Genomic DNA, 20381 nt, shown 5'->3' with positions numbered 1-20381 from the left:
ATAGCAGTCACTGTTAGTTCTTTGTCAAACCAAGCTATTCTTTTTTCATCAACACTTCATTTTCACATGGTTCCTCTTCCTGGTTCCCCCGTATGCTCCCAGATGAGTCTCATTAAAATTCAGAATTCTTTATATTTATAGGGCAGTCTTTGGAACCCTACACAGCAGCTGTCCAAGCTGTGTCATGTTTGTGTAACATTAGAAGACTTTTCTTCTGGCTGCCAGCAATACAAAGGCCATCCAGTAATTACCATGTTCTCTTTAAAACAGAGGGGGAGAGAACATCATTTCCACTTCTATCAGGGTGATATCTAGTAAAAATCATTAACAGTAATCGTCATAAATGTTCGGTGCAGGACATTAGTAGTCTGTCTGATACTGGTCCATTAAAAATACTTAGCCTTGAGTTTGAAAAGTCCTACATCAAAGTCTCAGGCAGCTTATGCTTAGTGTGCAGCTAAAACATACCCTGCTTGAATGATCACCTTTGTCACAGATGTTAGGCAGGTGTACTCTGATAAAGCCAGGTACCTGTGGAAGTAGGAGTTGATTTTCATTTATTGATTACCCTGACATGAAGCTGAGAGGCAAGGAATTTCCAGGAAGAACTTTACAGAAGATACTAATTAGGGAATATAGCAAATTAATTAAAACAATGTAATAAAAGATTACATGAAAGAAATACATAGGCAGAATAGTTTTTGTAAATTTAACAGAAGGGACAACAACTTAGTACTTATTGTTTCTACATTTTAAAATGTTAAAGAACATTAGCTGAAGAAATGTTTAAAAAATACTAGTAGGTGGTCCAACTGTTAGGGATAAGTCTTGCCTAAGATTCAGATGTTGAGCTGTAGGAGATTAAAAATTCAGTGCATCCTGAAGTGCAAACATCTGAATGAGCATGGGATTCATCCCAGAGGAGCAATGTCTGAGTGCACATCCCTTCTAGGGGTTAATACCTAATCACTAGTATAAAGCTGCGTTACTACAAATCTAACAGGAAAAATATAACTGACTTTTCATCCTGTCTCTAGGCCATCTAGATCCAGTCTTTAGCCTAATTTTTATACTTTGTGCTACTGAAACAAATCTGGTCTTTTTTTTGTGCTCAAATTCCCTGCTGCTTTGTTTCTCTCTCCCATTATATCATCTTGAAATAGCTTAGGCCAAAAGCGTAGTTTCTTAAATATAATTTATAAGATCTTAGAAGTCCTATCAAAAGCTCTTTTAAAGTCTTTTCACACAGCTACTTGTCTGCTAGCACTGCTTGAATAGGCTTTGCTCTTGTTTCTACTCTAGGAGGTATCTTTTTGTTCTGTGCTTGCACAGTACCTACTCTTACAGCTCTGTTCATGACTTGTGCCTATTGATACTGTTCAATTTTCAAAGCCTGGCATCTGTAATGGGGTCAGCAATCAACATAGAGCAAGACAGCAAGTAAAAGAGTGAAGGAAAGCAGGCAAAACCTAGAAAATTATCAAAAGAACATCATGAAAAGGCTCAGATAATGAGGAAAGTTGGATTTCCTTGCAAAACAATGTTCACATAAAAGCAGGATAAGCAAGGAGTGACATTTTGAGACTTGGAGGTGGATAAAAAATTGGAACAAAAAGGCAAAGCTTTCCTGTTAGAAAAGAAAGCGAGAAGTGAAGCAGCTATTATTGCCTGCAATAATGCCTGGAACACTGGGGTAGGAAAATATCCCAGTGGACAGGAAAACACTGGGATGGGAAACTAAATCCTGTGATCCTTGAGACTGGACAGAGGCAAACTTCAATGTCAAAAAGGACATTTGGCTAAATAAAAAATAAGGAAAAAAAGCATTAATGATGATGAAGTGACATCTCCTAGTGCCTCTGAGAAACTGGAAGAATGTTCCACCGAGTTTCAGATCACAAAGCTAAGCAACATGTTTTCAGTCACGTATGATTGCCAGTGTTTTTGTGCAGTTTAGTGTTTCAGAACCTCTCCAAAATAGAAAATAAGATGTTAAATATACTTATGTCTATTGGCAAGTACTTGACTAGGTTATTTAACGCTGCTGGAGGGAGGATGCACAGGAATTCCTTAATCTGGCCACTGAGAATACCCCAGCTCTGCAGGGCAACTGTTAAGCTGTCCTCATTCAGCAGTCTTCCCATCACGTTCTCAGCTGCTGTTGCTTACCCAGCAATATTTCAGGCAGTGAAACTGGATGATTGTAAAAGTGGCATGTATTTCACTGTGGAACCAGCTATGAATGAGCTATGGAATTTATAACTTAAAAGCAAATATAAAAATGGGAAGGTGTGACTAGTTTATGGACAAAAGCTAAAATGGAAAAGTCACAGTATGAAAAGCTTTATTTGTGAGTGAAAAATTGTAATTGACTGTTATGGATGCCAGTGCAAAAATACACTGTTTTGAAATTATTGAATGTCTTGTCAGCTCTGATTTTTCCAAGCAACTGATATTTATACAGTTGATTCTGTAATATTCTTTTAGGAGTGAAAAAACAAGCTGTATTAGAAACGGAAGATGACAGTTTTTATAAAGATATGCCCAGAAGGTCATTTCTCACTGAACTTGATATAACTCTGTATCTTTCAAGTTATGCTAATTTCCCAAATTTCTTTAAATGAGTTAGAAATGTGTGGGAATTGGGCATGCTTGACTGAAGTCAGGGAGGAAAATATCCCTTATCTTTTGATTTTGATAGTGAGAGATCAAACCTTTAGAGGAGGGCTCTTTTCTCACTACCAATAAGGAGAACCTGCCACCCAAAGTAATTTCTCCATAAGAAGAATCTTATTTATTTTCTGTTGTAATTTCTGAGTGGAATTTGCAGGGTGCTATTGAGTAGTTTTTGCATTTAAATACTGAATTACTTAGATCCTATGGGAAGTATCAACTACAATGAAACATTTTATTGTAAGGTTTTTTTCAGCTTGAAAGATTCTAGGATATAGTAGGATTTAGTGCAGAGTATCTCTGCTACTTGGAGTCAATGTTTTTAGGAAGGTAGTTTCATTTTAGGAAGGAATATTAATTTTTATTACAAAGATAAGCATAACTAAGGAGTCTCTGTGGCGCAATCGGTTAGCGCGTTCGGCTGTTAACCGAAAGGTTGGTGGTTCGAGCCCACCCAGGGACGGGTTCTTCCCTTTCTTCTGCCCATGGCAGAGGGTTTGGGATTAGGTGATTTTTAAGGTGCCTTCCAACCCAAACCAGTCTATGAAACTTTGGAAAACAAATTCTCTGTTAGCCTCAGGCTCATTAAAACACTGCTTTGCTGCAGTATCAGCAATGGGTCAACAGACTAAAATATTTCCATGGGTCATTATTTAAAGATGAACTTGCATAGAAATAGTTTAATTTAAGCAGAATATTACAGAGTGTTCCTTAGGGATCACATTGTTCTGTTGTATCTGTTTGTCTAGATGGTGCTCTGTTGTGTTGCTGTGAGCTCTAATAGGTCTATGTAATTTTATGATATTGAAATGTAAACATATATATACAAAATATCAACACGGGCTACTGTGCACATCAGGCTTAGCAAAGATTTGTCATTTAGGAATTAACAGATAGCTGAGTAGTTGTGCTATTTCCAGAAATTTTTATGTAAAAGCCTAGTGAGTTGGAATCTGCAGGACAGCTGTTATTGTTTGCTTCTAGCTTTAAGTCTCCTGTGCATGGCACATTTTAATAATTGCTCTAATGACAGGCATGGGGGTTTAATTCTTTGTTGTGATGTTTTTGCTGATGCTTTAAAAACGCTTGTACTGAGAAGTTTAACTAACAGCATATGCCTTTCTGTAAAGCCTAAAAACAGAACAAATCCATATGCAGTGAACCCACTGAAGCCCATGTCCTTCAGCAGCTCTCGTCACCATTTTACAAGTCAGTCCTTCTCTCACAGGGAAAACTGACAGGGCTTTTTCTCCACTGCCCATCTGCCTGTTTTCATGGTACATGCAGGAATGTAACCTTTTCAAGAAGTCTTCCTTTCTATAGTGCTGGAGCATAAGGATCTAAATACTAGGAAAGAGGGAATCAAAATGCTGGTTTCAAAGCTGAAGGCAGAAACTCTAGCATACTATGGACTGGGGAGCAGGAAGCAGACAATTAGCTGGTAAAGAGATCAGCCAATAGCCAAGAAAAAATGCTAGCCTTGATCTAGGTGCTAATAAAACCAGAAGAGGTCTTTGGTCTTTTCTGTTGGGTTTGACAGAGTGCTTCCACTCTACAAATAAGGCACTAGTCTTAAAAACATCCTCTGGTTTTCAGAAGGTGGCAGAAGAGTGCAAAGCAACTTGAAAATGGAAAAAATCCCAGCTGTTTTTCAACACAGTAGATCCAGATTGTATCAGATAATCAGTTTTAAATTGTTATTTTTTAGAAGATTGTGCTATCAAAAATTTCAGAGCTTCAGATAGTAAAAGGCTATGAGTTTAACTGACATTTCTGTTGAATTTCATAACCATGCTAAGAAACAGATGAAGGGTCAATAGGAATCGATGCAATTATTCTTCATGTTGTGTTTTAACAGCCAACAGAACAGCCTACAAAGCCCACAGAAAATAGCTACCGAGTTGTTACATATAAAATTTCTGCTGTATTTATGTAGAACTAACATACAGAACAGGTTTTTAGACTGAGCTTCTGGAGCAGAGGATAAGGAGAAGAACAGAACATGGTTATGGACCTGGAAAGTAAGTGAGAGAGAAACTCAGTTAATCCAAAAATCAGTCCTTGGCCCATAATTTTGTTAATAGAGTAGTCACACCTGGAATGGATACCCAGGTCTTATTACAAAGAAGTGGTCTATGAGATCCTGATATACAGAAAACAGTAAAGGCTATGGAGATGCTCATATTGTATACAGGGCCAGAGAAACACTGGCTTAAACATGGGCAAGGTCTTAGACACTGTATTGTTACTATTGGACATGCTTGTCAAAATGCCTATTTAATGATTAACCTGCAGGGGTGGGTAGGAATGTCATTCCTGAATCTCCAGGAGAGACAAAGAGGTTATACTCCCATGGGAGCTGAGGGATTCCCAGCTCAGGAGGAGGGAGTGGAAACGTTGGTTCTGTCACCCAGAGCCAGCCAAGGACATTGTCATCTGTGGGCACAAGCCACCAACTTGTCTTGCACAGGGAAGGAATTCTTAACCTTAACTCTTAAGATATTCAACAAGTTGGAGGCTACTAACTAAAGCAGTCATTTCAAAAGTTAGAGGAACTATATGAAATAAAGTATGTGAAGCCTGTACCCCAGAACCAAATATGGAACTGAAAAAGTTCAAAGGACCTCTTGTATCTATTTGCAAATGAAGGTAGCTGAGAGAGATGAAGATGATACGCACTTTAATTCTACTCTTTGTGTGCTGTGTGGCAGGTGCTCTGCATGGATGTGGTTTGCCCTCTTTGCTCCTCTTCAGAAGACTACACACAGGTCCTTTGGATCTCATTATAGAGTCTGGGGAACCAATCATTTCAGGTATGTGCAGTTCTGTAGGAACTGAAATTTTAGATGACTCTGGTAAACCAAACATGGTGTAGGGATAGGTGCAGCAGTAATAGCCATGGGATGTTCCTTTGAACTAAGGAATTAGTCTTATTCCCTATTAAATGCTGAAAGATAAAAATTAAGGAGAAGGTAGAAAAGACCATCAACTGGAAACAATTGTATACATTAAAAGCATTTTGCCTAAATAAAGGAAGCCTCTGTGTGGGTAACCCTTCTTGACACATATTCTAGGAACTGTGTAGAGAATGTATTGGGAGTCAGGAGCAGAAACTAAGACCTCGAGATGCAAAATACCTTAAGCCAAAGGTAGTGTTAAACCCCTTTGGTCAAAATTGCCCAGAAAAACCTATAATCATTACGGAGGGAGGATTTCATGAAGACAAACCCCTGTCCTTTAGACCACTAAGTAGAGAAGATCATTTCAGAATTAGGCTGTTGCATGATTTTTCCCTGGCCTGAGAACCTGGCCATATTTACTGCTTCCAGGAGAGTACAAAAAGCATTTGGATATGGCAGTGGGGTAATGGAAGGATCCACTTAAAAAAAAAATTTGAGTGTAGAACTGGAGCTGGCAGGCTCAGATAGTTTGCTGTACTGGCATTAAGGATGGAAGAAGATGTGGAAAGAAGAAAGGGATAGATATTCCTCCAAGTCATGAACATGGTAGAACCACTTGAACAGAAAAACAAAAGCAAATTCTATTTTTTAATGGGAAATTTCTAGTTATGACATTATGTAATTATGGCAATTTAATACTATAATACCAGCATTACTCAATAATGTCCTAATTAAATGTAGTTAAATGGTTATTTGATTAATATAATTAATATTTACAATAACTAGATGTTATAATTATTACTACTACATTATTTAGTTACTCAGACATCCTATTGTTCCTGTCAGTTTTGGGGTAATCTGGACTTTTTTTCAGAAAAAGTAGAATCATAGAATCATTCGGGCTGGAAGGGACCTTTAGAGGTCATCTAGTCCAACCCCCCTGCGGTGAGCAGGGACTTCTCCAACTGGATAAGGTTGCTCAGAGCCCCATCCAGCCTGACCTTGAATGCCTCCAGGGATGGGGAACCATACGTGGGTGTGGTTGTTAATGGCTTCCACTTACGTCTCAGGACAAGGCTCTCTTTACCTTGCAAAAACAACTTTTAACTTTTCCACAAGTGCAGGCAGACAACAGGAGGACAAAGTTGAAACCTCACCCTGGATTAAGATAAAATTAAATAGTCCAGAGTGATTCCAGTGTAAATGGATTGCTTAGAAAGAGAGGTGGTATAAGTGCTTTACTTCTCCAATCGATTTTCTTGTCTGAAAACACAGGGTATGCTCAAAGGCTAAGGCCCTGACCATGGGAGCCTAATAAGCATCTAGCGATTTGTCAGGAAGATAGAGAGGAAGAAAGAGACGTCTGTGAGATGCCATCTTCCATTTCCTTCCTTTCTGCCACCTGTGTCCTTATAAACCTCATAACAGTCTTGTGGGTCTGGACGAACAGAACGAACCCAGTTCTGCCATTCCTCTGTGAACTAAATTCTTTTTGCTCTGACCTGTTCCAGATCACTACCAAATGTACTGCATACCTAAAATGACAGAAGTCCATTTAACAGCAATATCTTTGCACAGAAGTGGTTGCAGGAGACTGATAAGCGAGTTACGAGCAGTATGTCAACGAGCATTTGCTTCCTTGGGGAGCTATTAATCATCATAAAAGATGAACTTGCATCTGCTGTTTCAAATTCATAGAACCTGACAACTAATTGATTGAAATTATTATTGTCTTGAATCTTTTCTATCCCGCGTAAGACTGCAGTTTGCTGCCAGGAGCTTTCCTGGTTTGGATGGGTGTTCTTCCGATAATATATTTTTAGGAGAAGTTGTGATGCTGATATTTTGCAGAAATAGCCCTTGGGATATTTTTGGCCACAGGCAGCTCAGAAGATTTGGGTAGTAACCATGACAGTGAATTCAGGAAAAACTAGAAAAATACTCTTCAGGGGCCAGTACTTAGTGTAAGTCAATAGGTGGTGCACTACGTGTGTGGAAATGGTGAACTGCTCTTGCTGTTTCACTAAGAGCCTTGAGAATTGGCATTTAGGAAAACTTGTTTCATTTCACCCAAAGAATGAATTTTGGTAGCTTAAAAGCAGTAAGAGAAAATAAATTATATATGTGTTTTTAAGATGGTGTTGACAATATTTACTGGGATGAATTATATGTATTTCAAATGCGTGTGTTCAAAATGGCATTCAAATGTTATGTTTGTTTGTTTTGATACTTATATTTGGCTTAATGAGAACCATCATTTCATGAGTAGTTGGAGAGTATACTTAAGCATGGAATCATGTTTAAGAAATTTTGCTCATGTAATACCTGTTTTCAATCACCTATTTTCCAGGAAAGGACAAATTTATTTCAGCTGAAGAATATAGACATACAGTAATTTCTTCCGAAGATCTTTGTTTATGCACCATAGATTGCATTCATTTTGCATCTGAGATTTATGGGGGAGCAATACAGAAAATTAGTGTTTTTTTAATGAGCTTGGAATGAAGCATTAGTAAAGCTAGATGAATTAGAGATTACTTCTGGTAGTATGTCTGAGAATTACGTTATTTGAACTTGCTATTATCTCATTGTTTGAAATTGGTATACATGATTCTAAAACTGTAGAACACTGCATCAAGTGAGTGGTAGGAAAGTGGCTTCTAGAAGATCCTGTCTGAAACCACTAAGCGCTACAGCAAAACTAATCAAAAGTCACATCAAAAGCTGCAACTTAAACCTGTGCGGTCGAAGTGTAGATCTGTTAACCTGTTAATGTTGGTTTGTCACTTTTAATAAAGGAAATTTGTCTATTAGCAGTCTTTAGCACAGTATTCATATTTTAAACCGATAAACACAGATCCTTAAGATAATTGTCAGTGACTCATGATTCTCTTCCCAGTGAAGCAGCCTGCACAGTTACAACTGTCCCTTCTACAGCCACTTTCCAGGTTTTGAGTTTCTTTTCGCTGTGTTAGTTGAATTTACAGTGTTCTCATCACCTCTATTTTTTACCTACTTATGCCACATTCATGCAAAAGCATGTGCTACAGAGAGCCCAGCATGCTGCGAGCTGACCCTGCTGAGATGGGAAACAGTATATATCAGCTTGACAGTGGGCCCAGGAGAGCAAGTTAAGCTCAGGAGGAGCAAGGAAAGGGGAGACTGAATTCATCACCCCCCAGCCACTGCTGTTTTGTTTGGTTCCTGTTTATCCAAATGATTCCCCTGCATGCTGGGATCACAGGCTGACAGAGAGGGAGTTGTGCTTGTGGAAATACATGCTTATAAAAGCACAAACCAGCCCCAAGAGCTGTTGCCCGTCACAACTAGTACAATTCAGGTGTCAAAAAGACTGTGTAGCAAGCCCACCTCATACACGCAGAAGCACTTTAAACACTTCTGAAGACGTTTTAGTAAGATTTATGGGTACAATAAGGAATATTTGCACTGGAGACCTCAGGTTTCAGCTTAGATGCAATTCAAAACGCCTACTGACAGGAGCCTTTTCATCTCTGTTCATCTCCCAGGGAAGTGGCGTAAGAGGAGCTGACACACAGGACACATTTATTGATCACACAAGTGGGTGATCAGTCCCACAGATTCCAGGGAGGAAAATGGTCTGAATGCTGCAGTACTTTCATTCACAGGGTTGTATCACAAGCGAGCACTGTGCATGTCAGTGGCTCCTTAATCTCTCTACCCAGCCTTACACAGCTTCTGCAGCAATTCTGTTCTTGTGCAGTACATCCAGGGCTTGCTGCAAACTTCATCTTTCACTTAGTTACTCCAGCTGTTTTCCTTTCCTTCCATATTTCTTTTTTGTTCCAAAGGCAAACTTTAATCTATTTTAACCCTACTGTTTTAGCTAATTTATGCTAATGGTCTAGTTGCATTACCGCTGATGCATACTTGCTCATAATTAAATTCTCGAGAGATAATCCTTATAGGGAGGCAGACCACTCCCAAGGATGTTTAAGCTCACTTTACCAGAAGTTTATTTTATACTCCTGAAATTAGACAATATGAAGGCTTCCTGCCCTGTTTGCCATCCATCTCAGTTATTTTCAGCTACGATCCTTGAGATGAAAGACAGCTTCTTCAATATTGTACATAGCATAAGCAAAATACTAGATTGTGCAGTTAAGTTCTGATGAGCTCAAAACCTGCAGGCCAAACTGAGTATCTTCTCGGTGCTAATGAGGCTAGAAGTTGTGAGGTAGGTGCTATGTATTTTTTCTGGCTTAATTTCCATGTGAGTCCACTTTTGTGGCAAAGGTGAGAAAACAGAAGAATCTGGATGTTATTGATGGGCTGGTAGAACGGAAGCATTCTCTGCCTAGCAGGACATGCTGTGGAGTAGCTCACAGAGAGCAAAGGAGAAATCAGAAGATGACAAGACACAGCTTTGAGTTTCCTTTCTAAACCTCAAGTTTTACTTTAACTGTGGGATTTTTTTCCCTTCCCAGACAGCAATAGTCCACCTCCCAATCCTAGCAATAACTTTGGCATACATCCTAGCAGATTACATAGACTGAGGCATGTAATTTTATCTTTTCAGTCCTTGTAGATTACCTACAAGCCAGGAAATTCCTACATGAGATAAAAAACACTTACCATTTTAAAGCATTTAATTATCTTCTTTTTACAAAAACAACAAAATTTCTATTTTGAAATACTAAGACAATGATTGAAATACTAACACTTTAAGAATCATCATGGTCTAATGAATAAATGCCAGTATCTACCTGTGGTATGGTTTACTCACTTAAGAAAAAATGGGCTATACTTTATCCTGGCAATTCCCCTTTTACTAATACAGCACACAGCTGTGGGCACACAGCAGCTGCACTTAAGGTCATGTTTTGATATTTGCCCATTTTTCCTTAATCAGTTCATTGCAAGCAAGAACAAAAAACTTTCTTTAGAAATGGTTTCTAGGGCTTATTCCTCCTTGCACCATTTGGAGCTGCCTTCAGACTCTCAGCTGCTAACCTTTGGAGTGGTGCTTTCTTCAGGTTACAGGGACCTTCTGGATATTTTCTTCATGCTTTCCTTCAGGGGGTCCTGCTGACTAAGCCTGTCTCACCTGTCCCCTTACCTGCTTTTGCTGTTGTCTCCATGGTGTGTTCTCTCAAGCGCCTTCCCAATTCCAAAAACATGGCTGTTGGAATTGCAGTTAATTTGGGGTTTTCAGAAAAGCACTGTATGATAGCAGTCTCGTAAAAGGCCTCAGGTAAGAACAGTCTTTGCTTCTTGTGTTTTTTGTGATAGTAAACTATTAATGTTAGCAACAACAGATAGTCCTGTGTCTCATACAGAACTGAATGAACTATAAGGGCCTAACAAATCCCGATATTCCTGACAACACAACTAAATTTAGAGATTCCTTGCATGGACTTCTGCATATCATTTCAAAAGCACACAGGGACAGTTCTACTGATTACAGCACGGCATCAGCCAGCACAGGTCTCTCAACACCAAGGAGCTTTCTGTCTTCAAGTGTAAGACAGAAGCTTCATTTTCCTTCTACCTTTAAGTGAGATGATCCTTCTTTCAGGCATTAATCCTGCTTAGCAAGGAATTATTTCTGCTTCTGAACTTATCATACTATGAGGCACGGAATTACTGAATTTCTTGTGGACTTTTGAAAAGGTGGTGTTGAAATGAAGAGTCAAGTAGACAATCACACCCTTAAGACAGTTGTAGGCAGTTTTCAAATGCTCTAAGCAAATATTTTACAGCAATGGGCTAAGATAGTTGCAGTAATGCAAAAGTATTGTATGAATATCTGCCAATGCATCTAAGCAAGTAACTTAATGAATTAAATAGTTTCTTTTGGAACACTGGACATGCTTTATTTCATTTTTTCACAATTTATTTAAACATCTCACATATACAAAATACATTTTCTTTCTTTTTTTTTGAGAAATGATGATTTTATTTTTTTTAACCCATTGTAGAAGATGGAAATGAGATTTGAAAGCAGGAGCACCTGATTTTGGAGGAAGAGGACAAAGACGAGGAAAAATGATCCACATGCTTAAGCTGCGGGTGAGACAGGACATTCTAAGTTTTGAGACAAACTTCAAAGAAACAGAGAAGTGATACTTTAAATGCTACTAGCACCATCAAAGTTCAAGTATTGGAAAGATACTCTGTAATAATGCAGTTAGCACCACTGTATTTTGAGTGGAACTGAAAGTACCTCAGATCATATGGAGAAGTACCTACAAAAGATGTGGATCACACTTGATTTAGTGTATGAGGTAGTTTAAACCTTTGGAAGTCATGGTTTTAAACTTCCTCTGTGGAAGATATTCAAAGGCCACAAGTGGTGCAAACTTTCATGATTTTTTATTTTGGTTTTTTTTCTTTACAAAGGTTGACATTTCCCAAAGCAAGGTGTTAAATCTTGAAAGACTTCCAAGTCCTTTTGGGGCTGTATTAAATTTCATTGCACAATGCTCCAATCAATTCTTCTCCTTCTCTTTCGCCCAGAGTTTAAGCAAGTAGATGAACAGAAGAAATGGAAGGAGTCAGCTTTCATTATAAAAAGAAATGACAAGAGAATAATTTGGGAGAGGCTTTAAGTTAATTTTAGTTCATTCATTTGAAACAGACTGGGCCAACGTCCACACTGAATTCTTGGTCAGGGCCACCAATATCCAAAGGTGCAATGTCAAGGATGGGCAGGCGAGATGGCTTATTTGTTCTGTATTCAATGATTGTTTTGCCCCATTTGTTGTTCTTTCTCTGCAAGAGAAGATTCATGACAGTTGTTACTGCATTGTTCATAGTACTGAGAATTGTTTCACCTGAATGGATGATTTCTGAAAGAATTTCATATTAAGTTTGCTGTCATTGTTTGCAAATCGGATACCCGTATCCAACTATTTAGATCTCTGATACAGAGAAAAATATTTACTTTAATCTTCTGAAGTCATATGTGTGATGCTCTGCATAAGCTACCCTATTATTCATACTGATGTTAAATCCTCAGAGAACCCTACCTGAGTTTTTCTGGACTTGAAGATCCTGCCCCTCCTACAGCTTATGCACTATTTTCTCATCAGTCTTTACCTTACACAGAATTTCAGTCTCGTCCCTCTGAAAAGCTTTTTCTTTTTTGCCACACTGAGCAGTACAAGGTAGAATTTGTTTGTACCCCAGTCTTTCCTGCTTGTTAAAAATCTGGCATAGTTGGTTTTGTAAACTATTTATCTTCACTGGGTAAAATTTTGCTAGTCTGACTGATAATCTAATTCTGAATCAAAGCACAGCTCTGTCCCTAATCCTGTAGTTCAGCATGGGCAATCATGGTGCCTACGGTTTCTGCATTACTTACAGAGCAGCCATCCTCAAGAACACTGAAAGTGAATCTGCTGTTGCCTTCAGCTCGTAGTTCAACATCATTGGATCCCTGCAGTATAACAGCCTTTTTAAGATTGCCAGTTTCCTCATCCATGTAGGCAATGCTGTTCTTGCAGTGGTAGGTGATGTTCTGGGAGGCATAGTTGGCCAGCAGACGCATGAAGGCAAGTTGGGTGGCCATCTCCTTTGAGGTCACTCCTTCATCATTGTATTCAAACTGAAAAACAGAAAGGAACCCAGTCAATTGTATTGCTGGGGAAAGGTGGATGTTTGTAATGGAAGTATGTGACACTTGCTTTAGGAACATTAAAAAAAAGTAATCACATAAGTCTGCAGTCACTTGTCTATTGCAACTCCAGAGCTGAAGAGTACCAAATAAACTAGTAGGAAGTAGGTTGAAAACCATATGAGTGGATGTAGTTAAATTGTAGAACTTTGTTCCAAGATTGGGTGTTAACAGTTTATGTGGATTCAAAGACAAGATCAGAGAAGTTGAAGGAAGAAAAATCTATTGTTTCCATAGATACATAGAAACAACACCTGCCTTGAGAAAACCCTGATTTTTTTTTAGTCTAATAGAATAGTGTCTGTGGGTATTACAAATGTTTACTTCATTCTTATATTCTTTTACAGCATCTACTTCTAGCTACTGTAAGAAGCAGGACCCTAGACTCTTCTGACCCAGTGTGATCAATCTTATGTTCTTATATTAAATACCTCGGACACTGCGATTTCATCATAAGATCAACTCAATTTCATTTAAGAATTATGTAATTAGATCTCCTTAGCTGTGCAAAAGGGATTTATTTGCAATTGGCTGGTACAGTGTCTAATGTGCAAGTAGATATATTTCTTGTTTTTACTTACACTGGCAATTCTGAATATACTGGCTTACACTCAAGATCTGTGATGTGTAATATATATATCTTTCCAGGAACAGTGTCATATATAAAAAATCTCAATTAAAAGAATAAGCAAAGATGTTATTCTTACTGACAGTTTCTGGACTGTCTTTATACTAATGTACCATATTCCAGTCCAGGCTTCCCTTAGCAATAGCCATTAGTCATGATGAATCGATCATTTACAGACACCAAGAAAAATCAGAACAATACTGAGAAATCCTTTTAGCAGATTGTGATCCAAACCTGAACTGGAGCTCTGTTCCCTTGAGATAAAAGGTAGTTCCCTTTTTCGTATTTCTCCTCTAAGAGAGTTTAATTTATGTGTTTGCTTGCTAAGAGTCACTGACTTGGGAATTCTTCAGACAGCACTGTAGGAAACAATCATCCTCCCATACATCGCTTACCTGGCTGCCACCATTGATAGTTTCACCAAACCATACGTGCTTCTTGTCCTTGGGATTCTTGTTGACATACCAGTTCTTAGCGGGAATATTGTCAGGGTTGGCATGGATGCAAGTCTCACCGGTGGCAAAGTCACAGTATGCTCTGATGGCATCTGCAGAGCAGCCTTGGTTAGGATCAATCCAGTAGAAGCCTGCCATTGAGGAAAGAAATGCGAACAATAGTTCACTCAGCCTAACATTTGCATTCCATTTGTATTCACTTGTTTGATATAGGAACTCAGAGAGAGGTCATAAATATCGCAACTAGGTACAATATTAAGGTGATAACTGGGATAAATACATATTTCAGATTGTTGATGTATAAGAAATTGTATTTGAAAGCTAGGGTTAAATATTTTTGTATTATTTTGAAAAATTATTGCAGTACTGGTACAACAATAGCTACAAAGAGCTTTTCAGAATGTCCTTGTATCTATTTTCAGTGGAGGCAGACAGAACTTCTTCATGGGTCATTTAGTATTTTCAGAGGGTGGCCAAGGATACCATTCATCAAAGAAAGCTAATAAGCTGGAAGTACTTCCTGAGCCAGAAAGGGCAAACATCTGGCATTAACATACCGCTGCTCCATTCTGGGTGGCTAAGTCTTAGGTCACGGCAGGTACGAGCTGGGTTCTTTCTGGAGCCTTCTGGGGTCAGCAGGGTCTCAATTTGGTTGTTCAATGTTTTCAGAGTAGCATCAACTTCATAATCCTTGGGTCTGAGAGAAGGCTGATCAGCCCGGTAGTATTCTGCATCATAGCCAACTTCATATCCACCACCATTGGGACCAGGGGGGCCAGGGGGACCAGGAGGACCAGGAGGACCCTAAAGTTTTTCAAAAGTAAAAGACAAGAAGCATTCTGTTAGACATACAGTTTTCTCCATTAAATGCTTCTACACATGCATAGTCCTGCTTAATTCCTTGCATCCTTAGCTCTAATCTGAGGCAGCACATATGGACTTGCCCTGTGGTGACTATTATGGGCTCAGGCAGCAGAAGATGCACAGTGTAGGACTACCACATCTTCTTTCTGTATTTGCTGTCTGGCCATAAGGAATGAACAAGGATTTCAGGTTTAGGCCTATTAGGGAAATGTTTAATGTTAAATAACAACAGACATCTGGAAGTTTGGGTGTTTTTTAATAAACAAAACTACATCTCTTCCTAAACTGCTGGGCTTTTGAAGTGATTTTCTTGTAACTGTGACATTATGTGTTAAATCAACAAAAAGTAAGTTATACTTACAGCAGGGCCTTGGCTACCATGAGAGCCACGCACACCAGCAGGGCCAATAGGTCCAGGGAGACCATTGCGACCATCTTTACCAGGAGGACCAGAAGGACCAGGTGGACCCTAAAAGGAAACTCGAACAGTTTAATGACAGTAGAAAACACTACAAATAGAGATTCATATAAATGGGAGTGTACATACATATTGCACAAAAGGAATGGGAGAGTTATTTGAATATGCTCTTAAATTCACATACCCTTGGGCCAGCAGGGCCAGTGTTTCCAGGAGGACCTTGATCACCATGTTGGCCCTATTGGGAAAGATACATGCATACATACATGCATTTAAAAAAATGCAGTGGCACACATTTGTATTCACATGATTCAAGGGGGAGCTATAGTCAGCATGCATATTTGGGCTCAGAGAATGGGAATCTAGGGCTAATGGCATTTATTAGTGGAGCTGGGGTATAAAATGCCTGTTTTGGGGAGAGCATAAAAAGGCATTTACAAGGATAGCCTATAGAAGTCTCTCTATTGTTCAGATTTTCAAAGGCTTTAAAAGTCAGAATTTCTAAAGAGGATACCAGAATTTAAAGGGAAGAAAATCTACAAATTACTTCTGCTTCTCTGTGATACAAAGGTTTTACAATGTCTGGCCAAAATAAAAAATAATATTAAAACAAAGGCAGAGCTTTCTGAATTCTGTGCTAGCCAAATGCAGTTGAGTTTCAGGGTAACTCATAGTACTCACAGTTCTAAAGCCAACTATCAATGGCAATATTGAAATCTGCCATTTTATGTCAAGAGTATTGAGTGTTAAAGAGACTCTTATGGCCTTTGAAAGATGATGCAGAGTGGAGTAAGTGGTAGCAACCTGCTGGGTTATGCATATGTAATTCCACACTAGGGTGACCTTATTTTTTTTTGCTCTTTATATTCAAAATTCTGAAAATCATTTACTTACAGCAAGACCAGGAAGACCCTGCAATCCATTGTGTCCCTTCAAGCCAGGCAGACCTCTATGTCCCTTATCACCAGGTTCACCTTTCTCACCACGTGGACCTTGTGGGCCCTAGGAAGGGATATAGGTGTCAGAGGAATAAAATAGAAGGCTTCAAGTATGTACTACTGTCAAAACCAGAATTAATCATGAGAATTCTACATTATGCCATAGGTTGCCCCTGATATATATATGTACATCCTGTTAACACATCCAGGAAGAGCATCAATCCCAAAAGCTTCAGGATCAGTCCCATAAAAGAAAATGCTGATCAAGCTTCTAGGTCTATAAATATTTACAGCTCCTTAAGCACTACTTTTTGAGTTCGTATCTTGAGCACAGTCATGAGTCCTTATTAATAAAGCATGTTTTCTCTTCTTGCATCAACGTGGTAATGTATTTAGAAATCAGACTTACAGCAAGACCTCTTGGACCAAAAGCACCAGCAGGACCGACAGCACCAACAGGACCCTGAAACAGGAACAGAAAATGCTTGTCACTGCTGTATATTATACCTAATAAAGGTCCCATGCTCAACACATCTCTGCAGAAAGCAAAGTAATTATCCACATATTGTACAGGTTTGATGTATAATGTATATCTATGATGGACAAATGTTAGTCCCATGTCAATTGAAAAAATTAAGGTCTTATCAACTTACAGGATCACCACGGTTTCCAGGCTTTCCAGAAGGACCAACTTGGCCATGAGGACCAGGAGCACCCAAAGCACCACTGGGACCAGGGTTACCAGGAGCACCACGCTCACCCTGGGAACAAAGGAATGCAAAAGGAGAGACAGTGTGTTACTACTAACTTACACATATTGGAATATTTCTTCCGTGATTATGAAATTTCTTCCATGATTATGAAATAAAAGAAAAGAACAAGTTACCTTGAAACCTGGAGCACCATCACGGCCTGGAGGACCATCGTTTCCAGGATTGCCCTGTTAAAATACCATGAAAAAAAATTAAATTCCATCAATCTTCACCTCACACAGAACTGTTTGTCAGTCTAATTGCTCCCAATGAGAGTAAGAAGACATTGAGATGGGATAACATAAATCTTGAAGATAAACTCTTCCTTATAAATGCGACTCTCAAATCCCTTAACTATATTAATGTTCTTAGAAAAATAAGATGGTCTTCAAATATTTTAGGTTTTAAAAGTTCCGCATAGAAGAAAATTACTGGGCTTTGCTTTATTTCTCTAAACGAAAAGGTCAAGACAATAGTGGTCTGCATCTAGCTTGCACTCTTGTAAAACTGAGACCTACTTTTTAGATGAAAAGTGCCAATGGTGAGAAAAGGACTTAAACAGTAGTCACAGCTGAATTACTTTGTTGTGGTACTTCACAAGCTTAAATGGCTTCCTTTGTGAACGTTAATTTAACTCCAACTGTTTCACTGTGTACACTAGCAAACTTTTTCCTTCAGAAAATTCCCACGGAACAGAAAGTTTATTTCTTTTTAATTACTATTCTCTGATCTCTTTGAAATCCTGTAAGTCTCAGGACTTGCAGGAGTCTTGCATTAACAAAGCTTCAGGTTATCAAATAAGCTTCCCTGATAAGGCTCAGAGAAAGCTTTATATAGTTATCCTAACAGGAGACAAGACAACATGTTAATATTTTACTTTAACTGTTCTTAAAGTGCAAGTCATGTATAGCCACTGTATGGATACCCTTCTTCAAGGTGAACTACTAAATTGGATGGTTAAATTGGATGGATAAGTTTATTTTCTGCTCTGTGAAGAGCTGGGAGCAAGGTCCTGTCCTCCAAGTAATCACCCGGGAGGCAGGGCATTAGAGGGAGCAATTTGTTCCACTCCAGTGTCCCCACGTTCCTGCTTCTGCGCAGGACTCAGGTCCTCCATTGCATCTTAACCTGCATTGATCTGTGCAGTTCAGCAGTACCTGCCACATAGGCCAGAGTTTGCTCTGTCAGTTTTTAGCCTACAAACATACTTCACATTTTGTGGTGAGAGAGTGCACATTGGAAACATTATGTAGCTCAGCCACAATGTTAAAATCTGTTTTGTCAGGACTCCAGAACAGTGCTGAGTGTTGCACAAGTCCAACAACTGAATTCCAACATTTTGTGTAATGTGCCTCATACACCTTCTGAGTGGGCCTTAAGGTAAAAAGCACTTTGTCTTTAATACCACGAATCACTAGATCCCTCAAGTGACTGTAATTTTTATACTTCCCTGAAAGATACGTATATTGCATCTAACATGTTGTTTAAGAAAATTTGCTGATAGCAAGCTTTCCTGATATATTCTTGTCTATAGCCAAAACCTTATCCCCTGGGATATACTATTTTTTTCCAGCTCCCACAATGAAGTAATCTTTTCCCCACTCCATCTTTCTTGGCAATTAAGTCAAAAGTCAAAACATTCTGACAGTGACTCCAGGATGTACTTCAGACACAACTTGTGCCTTGAAGAATCTGTCACCTAGTTGGGGATGAGGAGGGGAATCCATGTCTATTAAATCCTGCTATAATTTTCCCTGAAGACACTGGAAGGTACAAGTTTGCTAGCAGAACAGCCTCCAGTTGCATTCATTTTTTTCTGTGTATTTGTCTTTGGGTCTAAAAGAAAAACAATCCTGAAGAGGAAATAAGACAGCTTACATCACGACCAGCTTCACCAGGAGCACCATTTGGACCAGGCGAACCCACAGGACCGGAGGGACCACGGGCACCAGGAGGACCAGAAACACCCAGGGGACCAGGTTCACCCTAATACAGGAGCAGTGGTAACAAAATGTGACATTATAATACAACACAAACCAGTCTGACAGAACTTTTGACCTATATCTAATAGAAACATTTCTCTGCCATTGATTCTGGAAGTGAAAAAGAACCAGAACACAAGAAACATACCTAACTATACCAAATACTATCTTCATTCTAAATTTTCTACCTCTTCGATCAGAAACCTCTGATGCCATTCAAAAATATGCTCACCTGCAGACACAAGTCTTCTTTGTCTGCAGCAAGCAATAATTTCTTCCACTGCTCTAAGTCTGTTAGGTCCATATCCTCTCTTTGCAGCAGCAATGGAAATGGCAGAATCTACATCTCCTTTTCCCTGGCTTCCCATAACAGTAGACATCAACTTTTTTCTTTACACATATGTTTAAAGCAGTTAACTAGTCATATACTCACCATTGCTCCAGAGATGCCTGGAAGACCACGTTCTCCCCGAGAGCCAGGCAGACCAAGGATACCAGGAGCTCCAAGAATACCCTGAGGACCTGGGCTACCAGGAGGACCCTATGACATGAAGAGGATATTATTTATATTGATAGAGAAAAATCAATTTTTATGGCCCTCCACATTTCTCATTTGTTTTGCTCTGTAACAGTACCAACTGCTTTCCAATGATCTCAATGTGTGTCCGTGCTAGCTCCTGCATGAAAGAAGTTGCAACCAAGCCACAAGACTAAACTCCAAAGCTAAACGTCTGTAAGAACATAATGCCCGTTATACTCCCCTCACAACTGTTTTCCAGTGAAAATACTGTTTCTGAACAACACTATACACATGCTTTTTCCATTCCCACTCAATAACAGTGAGTGATGCATGAAAATTGGAGTACTCAGTAAGAGAAGATGGCTGTGTGAGGGGATTCCAGAGCAAAGAGACTGATCATGAGACAGCCTTAGAAGATATCTAGGTGGTATCTGACACCTCCAAACAACCCTTAGAGCTCTCTACTGACCATTTGAAAGATAAAGTTTGTTTAGTTAAGTGACTTTTCCATTTCCTTGAAATTTGACCATATGTAGTGCTAAACTTGGCGTAAGTAATCAACCTGACAGATTACCCTAAATTATTATCCTAACT

At 39.1% G+C, this 20381-nt stretch overlaps 1 protein-coding gene and 1 non-coding gene across 2 annotated transcripts in view; one reads left to right on the top strand and one right to left on the bottom strand.

Moving 5' to 3' along the window:
• Nucleotides 1-3062: 3062 nt before the first annotated feature.
• On the top strand, nt 3063-3136 carry TRNAN-GUU. The gene has a single exon. It is a non-coding gene; the product is annotated as a tRNA-Asn (tRNA).
• Nucleotides 3137-11406: 8270 nt separating this feature from the next.
• The window catches only part of COL1A2 (collagen, type I, alpha 2), a gene marked incomplete at its 5' end in the record, with an annotated part of 38477 nt that continues 29502 nt past the window's right edge, over nt 11407-20381 (bottom strand). The window contains 12 exons of the mRNA XM_009708994.1: nt 11407-12326; nt 12919-13161; nt 14254-14444; nt 14871-15117; nt 15539-15646; nt 15780-15833; nt 16490-16597; nt 16943-16996; nt 17187-17294; nt 17420-17473; nt 19164-19271; nt 19701-19808. Of these exons, the coding sequence (XP_009707296.1) occupies nt 12180-12326; nt 12919-13161; nt 14254-14444; nt 14871-15117; nt 15539-15646; nt 15780-15833; nt 16490-16597; nt 16943-16996; nt 17187-17294; nt 17420-17473; nt 19164-19271; nt 19701-19808 (1530 nt within the window). The remainder of the gene's footprint in view (nt 12327-12918; nt 13162-14253; nt 14445-14870; nt 15118-15538; nt 15647-15779; nt 15834-16489; nt 16598-16942; nt 16997-17186; nt 17295-17419; nt 17474-19163; nt 19272-19700; nt 19809-20381) is intronic.

The sequence above is a fragment of the Cariama cristata genome, unplaced genomic scaffold (assembly GCF_000690535.1).
Source record: "Cariama cristata isolate BGI_N322 unplaced genomic scaffold, ASM69053v1 scaffold15901, whole genome shotgun sequence".
NCBI classification, from domain to species: Eukaryota; Metazoa; Chordata; class Aves; order Cariamiformes; family Cariamidae; genus Cariama; species Cariama cristata.
The sequence above is the reverse complement of the archived record's forward strand: the minus strand, read 5'-3'. Positions and strand labels throughout refer to the sequence as shown.